This window comes from Sapajus apella, unplaced genomic scaffold (genome assembly GCF_009761245.1).
Source record: "Sapajus apella isolate SASKATOON/1434 unplaced genomic scaffold, GSC_monkey_1.0 scaffold2089, whole genome shotgun sequence".
In the NCBI taxonomy this organism is placed as follows: domain Eukaryota; kingdom Metazoa; phylum Chordata; class Mammalia; order Primates; family Cebidae; genus Sapajus; species Sapajus apella.
The window spans coordinates 231-9,570 of record NW_022439015.1 but is presented as its reverse complement, the minus strand read 5'-3'; the positions used below and the strand labels follow the sequence as shown (position 1 = coordinate 9,570).

At 55.3% G+C, this 9,340-nt stretch overlaps 1 protein-coding gene across 2 annotated transcripts; it reads right to left on the bottom strand.

The window, feature by feature from the left end:
- Positions 1 to 2,651: 2,651 nt before the first annotated feature.
- On the bottom strand, positions 2,652 to 8,796 carry LOC116547112 (NF-kappa-B essential modulator-like). 2 transcript variants are annotated; one of them, XM_032273166.1, is made up of 7 exons: positions 8,576 to 8,796; positions 6,965 to 7,117; positions 5,714 to 5,810; positions 4,580 to 4,723; positions 3,913 to 4,055; positions 3,634 to 3,695; positions 2,652 to 3,379 (listed from the first exon to the last, which is right to left on the bottom strand). In XM_032273166.1, exons 1-7 carry the CDS (start codon positions 8,779 to 8,781, stop codon positions 3,237 to 3,239), a joined length of 948 nt encoding a protein of 315 aa, XP_032129057.1. In that variant the 5' UTR covers positions 8,782 to 8,796; the 3' UTR covers positions 2,652 to 3,236. The 2 variants fall into 2 exon arrangements, with proteins under 2 accessions (XP_032129057.1, XP_032129058.1); XM_032273167.1 differs by having other exon boundaries at positions 5,735 to 5,810.
- Positions 8,797 to 9,340: the final 544 nt, after the last annotated feature.

The following is a 9,340-nucleotide window of genomic DNA, read 5'->3' as shown; positions in this document are numbered from 1 at the left end:
CCTGTACTAGGTTGTATGGCGGCCCTGAAAACATACGTGCGTATCTTGTGGGTGTGACCTTCTTCAGGAAAAGGGTCTTCGCAGATGTAATGAATGTCAAGACGAGAGCATCCTGCGTTACCCAGGTGGGCCCTATGTCCAATGACTGGTGTCCTTTATAAGAGACGGAAGGGAAGACACAGACGAAGAGAAAGAGACTGTGTGATGACAGAGGCAGAGACTGGGGTGATGGCTCTATAAGCTCAGGGACCCCACGGACTGCAGGCTACCAGCAGAGGCTAAGACACAGGCTTGAAACTGATTTTCTCAGCACCCGCAGAGGAGACTAGCCTTGCCCAACGGACACAGTGGCTCACACCTATAATCCCACGACTTTGTGAGACCAAGATGGGAGGATCACTTGAGGTCACGAGTTCGAGACCAGCCTGGCCAACATGCCAAAACCCTGTCTCTACTAAAAATACAAAAATTAGCTGGGCATGGTGGCAAGTACCTGTAATCCGAACTACTCAGGGGGACTGAGACGCAAGAATCGCTTGAACCCTCCAGGCAGAAGTTACAGTGAGCCGAGATGGCACAATTGTGCTCCAGCCTGGGTGACAGACCAAGACTCTGTCTTCAAAAAAGAAAGGAAAAAGCCAGCCTTGCTGACAACTTGATTGCAGAGTCTAGCTTCCAACACTGTGAAGGCGTTTCTGTTGTTTCAAGCCCCAAGTGTGCATTACTTTATGACAGCAGGCACACTCAACTCATACACCCTCCCTCCAAAAAAAAGTGTAAATGCTCTTGTAGAAAAATTGCAAGATTAGGATTTAAATGTAGCAACCGTGAGCAGAGAAGCTGTCTGTGCCTTTAACGTTTTCCCAAATACAATCTGATGGACACCTGGCTCGAAGAAGGGGAAAAGTCGCTCCCCTCGCCCTTGCAGATACTGAGAAAGCCCTCAGGCCAGGCTAATTTTTAGAAGGCCTGATATTCCAATTCTAGCCAGCCTCACACTGTCAAATAGCAGGAAGCCCTGTGAGGAAGCCTGGGGTGGACTCACAACATCCCGTTCCCAACCAGGGCTGCTTGGGGGACAGCAGGAAGGCAGGCCCGGGTGCTGGGGAGTCAACTTCCAACTTGGTTTCCTTTGCTACAATTGCAGGGTTCATGCCCAGGGCTCTGACATCCTAGGAAATTTCCAGAATCTTGTAAAACAAGTAGAATCGTCTGCTCTTCATAACTGGGCAACAATATTCTTAGTGAAGATCAAAGCATGTTTCGGTGTTAGAAAAAGAAAAGTGTTCCTGTGTGAAGCGCCTTCCGACAGACCGCAGGTGGTCATCATGACTCTAAACTCAAAGCAGCAAAAGGAAACAAAAATGGATAAATGTGACTACAGAAAATAAACTTCAAGGCCGAGAAACACTAGTAGTTTAGTGGGGTGTGATGCCCACGCCTATGATCCCAGCTACTCACAAGGCCAAGGCCGAATCACAGCAGTGAGCTGTGATTGTGCCACTGTACTCCCACCTGGGTGACAGAGACAGACCTTGTCTCAAAACAAAAAACAAAGAAACACTAGTAGCAAAGTCAAAGCTAATCCTGCTCATGGACAAAGAGTTTCTAAAAGCAACAAAAGAAAAATGGATAAAACATATGAGCAGCCCAGTGAGGCGCAGTGGCTCACGCCTGTAATCCCAGCACTTTGGAAGGCCAAGAGGGCAGATCGCCTGAAGTCAGGAGTTTGAGACCAGCCTGGCCAACATGGTGAAACACCCACCTCTACTAAAAATACAAATATTGGCCCAGCACGGTGGCTCACACCTGTAATCTCAGGACTTTGGGAGGTCAAGGCAGGTGGATCACCTGAGGTCAGGAGTTCAAGACCAGGCTGGCCAACATGGTGAACTCCCGTCTCTACTAAAAATACAAAAATTAGATGGGTGTGGTGGCAGGTGCCTGTAATCCCAGCTACTCAGGAGGCTGAGGCAGCAGAATCGCTCAAACCCAGGAGGTGGAGGTTGCAGTGAGCCAAGATCCCACCACTGTACTCCAGTCTGGGTGAGAAAATCAAAACTCTGTCTCAAAAAAAAAAAAAAAAAAAAAAAAAACAATATGAGCAGCCCATTCAGAAGCAGAACTAAAAAAGGTCCTAACTCCTCAGTAACAATACTTAAGCTCACTCTTAACAGAGAACTGCATGCCTAGCGAATGACAAAACCCCAAATGGGCTTTCCCACCTCCTCCTTGGCAAGGCTAGGGAAATAGGGGGTGCAGTGAGTTGGGAAACCAAGCTCCAAGGAGGGTGGGAGACAGAGGGAAGACACAGACGAAGAGGAAGAGACTGTGTGATGACAGAGGCAGAGACTGGGGTGATGGCTCTATAAGCCCAGGGACCCCAAGGACTGCTACCAGCAGAGGCTAAGACAGAGGTTTGAAACCGACTCTCTCCGCGCCTGCAGGGGAGACCAGCCTTGCCAGATGTGGCGGCTCATGCCTGTAATCACAGGACTTTGTGAGACCGAGGTGATCTGCCCGGCTTGACCTCCCAAGGTATTGAAATTACAGGCGCAAGCCACTGTGTTTGTGTTCAGGTACCGCCTAAGCCATCACCCATGCTCAGTGGTGTCAGTTCTCAGAATCTACCCCAAAGATACGCTCAACTGATGCACAAGGATTTTTACTGTGCCGTTATTTATGGTAACAAAAAGACTGGAAACAACCCAAATGTCCATCAATAGTGACTGGTTAAATACACATCGGTCTCACTGCAAAAAGGGATAGCATGCGGTCCACAAGGACAGCAGCCGTGTGCACTGTAAGAGGGCAGCACTCCCAGAGCACAGCAGCGGGCGGGTCGGTGGCCAGTAGGAAGAGCGGCCACCCAGCTCTGCCCAGGGAAGTGGGGAAGCAGTTCTCCCTGAGAGCACCTGGTCGCCATTCTTGACTTCCCCAGTGGGAAGTGGAGGAAGAAGGAGGGATCAGCCCAAGGCAAGTGGTTCAAGCAGACAGAAGGCAACAAGAAGAGCAGTGTATCAGGCCTGCTCAGGACTGCAGCTGCCCTACAAGAGGGGACCAGTGGATCCAGAGCTGAAGCCTAAGGCACCGCAGCAGGCTCCTGGGGCTCCAGGCAGCACCCTACTCGTGGTCATCTAGCCCTTCATCCTGGGCTACGCAGGCAGGAGAAGAAAGCACAGACAGCACGTTCCCGGGCATGTCCTCGGCAGGCAGTGGCCTTGCGCTGGCCGGCTCTACTCAATGCACTCCATGACGTGTATCTGCAGGGTGTCCATATCAGGGGCCTGATACTGGCACTTGGGACAGCAGAAGTCAGGCGGCTCCTCAGGGGGGCTCCTCCTCTGGTTGGGCTGAGCCAGGAGAAAGGAGTGGTGGGCTGGGAAAAGAGAAGAGTCAGAAGCGAGGGGAGGATGGAGAGGACAGAGACTTGGCGGGACTGTGAGACAGGCCTGCAGGCCTCCCTTAGCCTCAGGTCAGGGGCTGGGCTACCGACGGGGTGACCAGTGCAAGCTCCCACCGTCAAGACTCCGGAGAGCGACAGGAAGGTCTAGCTGTGACCTCCCGCAGCACAGCACCCACCCTCCCCCCTACCTGCCCCTCCTCCCGCAGACCCGATGCTTGCTCACTCACCGGGGGCGGGGGGCAAGGGGGCCTGGGAGACCTCTACGTGCCGCTTCCTCATGTCCTCAATCCTTTGAAAACAGAAACCGTCCAGTCAAGGCACACGCTTCTGTAAAGCTCCATGGCTGGACTAGTGTCAGAGCAGCTCTTGGAAGCTCAGGTAAGTCGAAAGGGGCCACAGTAAGTCCTAACCCGGAATGCCAGAAGCCATCCGTCTCCTGTAGTCACCACTGGCAACCCCCTAGTGTCACACCCACTGCTCACAGGGGCATACTCTTAGAAGCCCACCTGGCCGACTCCTGACAGGTAGCCTTCAATTTGCTGTACTCCCTCTGCAGCTGCTCCAGCTGCTCCTGCAACAGCTCCTTCTTCTCAGCCAGCTTCTCCCGGGCCTGCCTCTCAGCCTGGAAGTCCGCCTTGTAGATGTCCGCCTGGCAAATCCAAGAGAGAGCAATATGCCCACCACAAGCCAGCCACCCACTGGGCACTGTGCCAGGCACAGAGGAAACAGATATGTCGGCGAGTGACACCAAGTGCAGCACAAGTGGCTGAGAAGCTTACGAAAGGCCACCACCAAGTGACGCCAAAGAGGCCGGGCATGGTGGCTCACGCCTGTAATCTCAGCACTTTGGGAGGCTGGAGTGGGTGGATCACAAATTCAAGAGATTGAGACCAGCCAGGCCAACATGGTGAAACCGGTCTCTACTAAAAATACAAAAATTAGCCAGGGCTGGTGGAGGGCACCTGCAGTCCCAGCTACTAGAGAGGCTGAGGCAGGAGAATCCTTAAACCCGGGAGGCGGTGACTGCAATGAGCTGAGATCCTGCCATTGCACTCTGGCCTGAGCAACAAGAGCAAAAATCCGTCTCAAAAAGAAAACACATGCACACAAAAAGACACCAAAGAGACACAGCAGGTCCCAGCGGGAGGGTGGGCCAGAGAGGAGAGCCCTGACCTGCGCCTTCAGCACTGGAACAGTCTCCATCACCATCTTGTGCTGCTCGGCCTCCTCCTTCAGCTTATCGATCACCTCCTGTTTGGCCACCAGGGCCTCCTCAGCCTGCTGGAGCTGCTGCTTGACATCTTCCAGCTGCATTCCCTAAAGACAGGCAAGGGGAGCTGACGGAGCCTCGTCGGCCGAGGGCAAGGCTGCCTGGGAACTGAGAAGGATGAAACAGTGACCCTGGCTGACCAAGCTGGGTGATGCCAGCTGCTTGATTTGAGGGCCCGCTGCAGGATCTCAGCATGCATAGGGAGAAGGCTGTGTCCTGTCGTGGCCCAAAAGGACAGAGCAGATGCTAAGGTTTTCTTCAGGACCAAAGAGGCCACACTGAGGTCACTTGGCACAACCTCCCCGCTGGGCGGACATTCTCTTCCCAGAATCCACAGCTGCACAGCCCTCCTCCCACCCTTCACAGGACACAGGACACACCCATGCACAGTGAGCTGCCCCATGCCTGCCGCATGCGTGGCGGAACTGAGAGCCCTCGCCCCTTCCACTCTGCACCTGGTCAGAGGTCCGCTCATCCCACACAGGCATCGCCAGCCCCCCCGACACACAGACACACTCTGCCAACACTTCCCTCCAGAGATTACGTGGCCACTTGTGTCGCTAACTCTTCCTCATGTGACCTGGCTTCAGGCTTTGACAGTGTCCTGCTAAAATGGGAACACTAGCAAACTGCACCCGGCTTAGGTCTGAGGAGGACAAACTAGGAAAAGGCTCCTAGCCAACACTGGGGTGGAAATGCTGCCGGGCTTACCATGGCTTGGGGGAAACTGAGCCAGGAGCACAGATGCGGATGGCTGGCAAGAGGGAATGTCCACGGAGACAACAGAGCCCCAGCCCCACAGAGGAAGCATCCCGAGGCTCTGCCCCAGCCCCCCATTATGGTGGCCTGCTGACACTCCTGAGAGCAACATCCCAGGGTCGCCATCTCCCTACAGCTTCCCTGAGCTGTCACAGCTGCAGCCTGACAAAGGTCTAGGGCAAGTCAAGCATCCCTCCCAGAAGCCCACTCTCAAGGTTCAGGGATGTGGGGAGAGGAAGACACAGGGCCAGCCCTAGAGCCCCGGCGGCCGCACTCACTCGCTTCCGCTCACTGCTCACCACACTGCTCTTGATGTGGCTGTCGTATTCTTGGAAGAGCTGGTGATAGGCCACCTGCAACTGAGCCAGCTTCCGCCTGAGGAAAAGGAGCTTGCGCTGGAGTAACCACCTCAGGCCAGTCCGGCCACAGTTCTGCTTCCACCCCACCCACTTCCTTCCCTCCCGCGCATCCCAGGCCTGGAGTGGGGTCTTCCAAGTCTGTGTAAGGACTCCTGAAGGTGTTGACTCTGAGGCAGGCTTTGCTGGTCTAGTCACCAGGCAGTTAATATCATTTTCCTTAAAGCTAACATGTTTAAATATTTGTAATAAAATCATGGCCAGATGTGTTGGCCCACACCCGTAATTCCCACACTTTGAGAAGCCAAGGCAGGAGGCTGGCTTGAGCTCAAGGGTTTGAGACCAGCCTGGGCAACATGGCCAAACTCCACATCTACCAAAAATACAAAAGTTAGCCAGGTGTGGCAGTCTGCGCCTGCAGTCCCAGCTACTTCGGAGGCTGAGATGGGAAGATTGCTTGAGCCCAGGAGGCACCAGGTACAGTAAGCCGAGATAATGCCACTGCACTCCAGCCTGGACGATAGAGCAAGACCCTATCTTGAAAATAATAGTAGTAATAATAATAACAATAGCAATAATACAATTGAACTACCCTGCACTCTTCAAAACTGTGAACTTCACAAACAACTCAGAAAGGCCGGGTAACTGTTCTAGATTTAAGGGGACTTCAAAGGCACGTCAAGGACAGGAACCTGAGGCCGCAGGTTGGATGCTGGTAGGAGGGGGACATTGTGGGTATTTTTGTTGTCTTTCTGTTGCCCAGGCTGGTCTTGAACTCCTGGGCTTAAGTGATTCACCTACCTCGGCCTTCCAAAGTGCTGGGATTACAAGCATGAGCCACAGCACCCAGCCTAGAGGGGGTCTGAAAGGACAAGTCCCCTGATGACCTAGTGGCTAGGAAAAGAGGTACAAAAAAGGCCACATGTGGACACACAGTGAAACATGGTCTGGATAGCAGATGGCATGATTGTATCAAAGACAAACTGGGTGTCATCATGGTCACCTCTACTGTTAGCAAAGCTAAGGAACAGAATGGGCCCACAGCCACAGACAGAATCTGAAGGACTCCCCAGAAGGCAGAAAGAACCATAGACCCACCGCTTCTTGGCCTTTTGGCCGAGAACGAGTGTAGAACCAAACACCCTGTGATGTGGCCCCGCCCCCATGACTCACTTCTCCTCCGAGGCGGCCTGTCGCTCCATGCGGAGCGCGGCCTCCACGCTCTGGGCCTGCATGCGCAGCTGGTCCACCTGCACGTTGTGCTGCTGCTGCAGTGCCTCGCGCTCGCTCTCCAGCTGCCGCACCTGCTCGCTGGCCGCCCGGGCCCTGGCACAGGGACAGAGCAGACTCAGGGAGGATGAACAGGAGGAGAGGAGGGGCTACACGCAGGGCATGGGCAGAAGGGGTCTGCTCTGAACACCCTGTGACTACAAGCCAATGCAAGGCAGCAGGGTGGAGACACTGTCACCAGACATGAGGACCACTGCAGGTGGCTAGGTGGGAGCAGCAGGTGAGCAGCTTTGAGGAGCAGGTGAGGTCCAAGAAAAGGATGGGGTTGCCTGCATCCCACAGTGCCGGGGCCAGGTGAGAGGAGCCCTCAGAACTGCCCACGGAGCTCCAATGGGGGGCCGCTGGAGGCCCCAGCAAAAGCAGTCTCTGTGGAGGGGGTCAGCAGAGACTGTTCTACAAGTGAGACACTGCCCACCTGGGTGCACGAGCACTAAACTCAACGCAAACCAGGCCTCGGCCCCATCCCTGCTGCTGCCCAGAGCTCTGCTGGCATCCCAGATGCCCTGCGTGGAGGCTCAGTTCCCTCAACCTGCAGTTTCCACGCTCTGGCCTCATCCCACGGCTCCACTGCAGGACGATGGTGGATGCTTCTGTGCGGACCCTGGGTGGCCTCCAGTCACCCCAACTCCGCCTGGCAGGTCTGGCTGCCTGGCTCTCTCCCCTGCCTGCACACTGCCACCACACCCTGCCTGGGCTCCCTCTGCCCAGCAGAGCCCAGGTCAAGCTCCCCTCCCCTTTGCCCTGCTGGTTGCCCCAAGTGTGCTCCGACCACCTACTGTGCTGGGATGGCTGGGGCCCTGCAGCAGCTGATCCATCTGTCTGGAGGGTAGAAGCAGGGCCGAGTAAGAACCAAGAAAACCGCCCTGCCCTTCGACCCAGTGGTCCCACTTAGAAGAACCAAGACCCCTTTTCAAAAGAGAGTAACCAGCACGCCCAAGGTCCCTGCACCTGGGCTGTTTGTAGGCACATCATTGCCATGAGCACCCACTCTGCTGCTGGGAGTCAGAGAGTTAGGTACCTGCCTGGCAGACAATGCTGACCCGCTCCCAGTAAACACCCAGGACGCTGAGTCTCTAGCAGGCAACCCTGGGCAGGAACATGGCCCATGTGGGAGGCACTTCTCACTGTGCCCCTCACAAGGTGGGAGGAGCCTGGGACACAGCTTCTCCAACTCCACCCGCAGCTCCTGCCCTTTTCCCTGTCATCAACCTTGGCCACGAGGGTGACTGTGCACCGGTCCCAGAAGTCCTTCCAGAGAACTAGAAACCGTGGGTGTGGGCTTGGGGCCCCCAAAATGCCTCTTAAGGAAATAATCCAAACTCTATCAAAGTGTCTGAGAGTGCGGAGAGCTGGCTGGGACCAAGTGCCTGCCCTGAAGTATTTATGCAGCCTGCCCTGTTTATCCTCATCAAGGAGCCCTGGAGGCCCCTAAACCCACCTCATGCTTTCTAAAACCCTGGAAGGAGCCTCCGGAGCTGGCTCCCCACCACTCACCGACCCTCCAGAGCCTGGCATTCCTTAGTGGCAGCCTCCAAGCGACTCTGGCTCTCCTGGAGCTCCCCGAGCAAGGACGTCACCTGGGCTTTCACAGAGGCCTTGTCCTCAGCCATCTGCTGCAGGAGAAAAAGCCACTTCCTGTCAGCACTGCATTCCCCCTGCAAGCCCCAGGGCAGCCCACAGGCAGCTGAGGCCTGCCGCATGAGCCCAAGGGCCCCCAACCCTCCCCAGCTGGGGCTTGCAGAAAGAGATCCCCAAGGAGACTAGGGAGCACAAAGGGGCCTTGAGATTGTCCACAGCTTAGTCACTGCCCTGGCAACCAGGCCGTGAGCACTGAACCAAGTGGCCTTGAAGCTGTGGCCCCAGGAAGGAATCTCTTAGCCTCTCTGAGACTTGGGAAAAAAGGAGGCCAGGCACAAACACAACAAAGGACACACAGGCCCTAGACACGCCCAGGGCCACGAGGATGGAGAGTCTGTGCAAAGCAACAGTGAATACTGAACGGTGTTCAACACTGGGAACTGCAGAACCCCTCAGCAGGCACTCTCCACTCAAACCCCTGCACCAAGACACCCGGCCACCACCTCACGGGCCCCTGGGACACCCCAGACCCTCTTGAGTGAGCTCCCGTCTAGAAACACTCAGGGCTATCCAAACCGATTGCTGTCTGTCTGTTCTGGCCAACACCTGACCTCCCTTTCTTAGAACATTTACTAGACAGGGCTTCCCCTGTCCCTTTGAGACACCTGTGCAGCACCCACC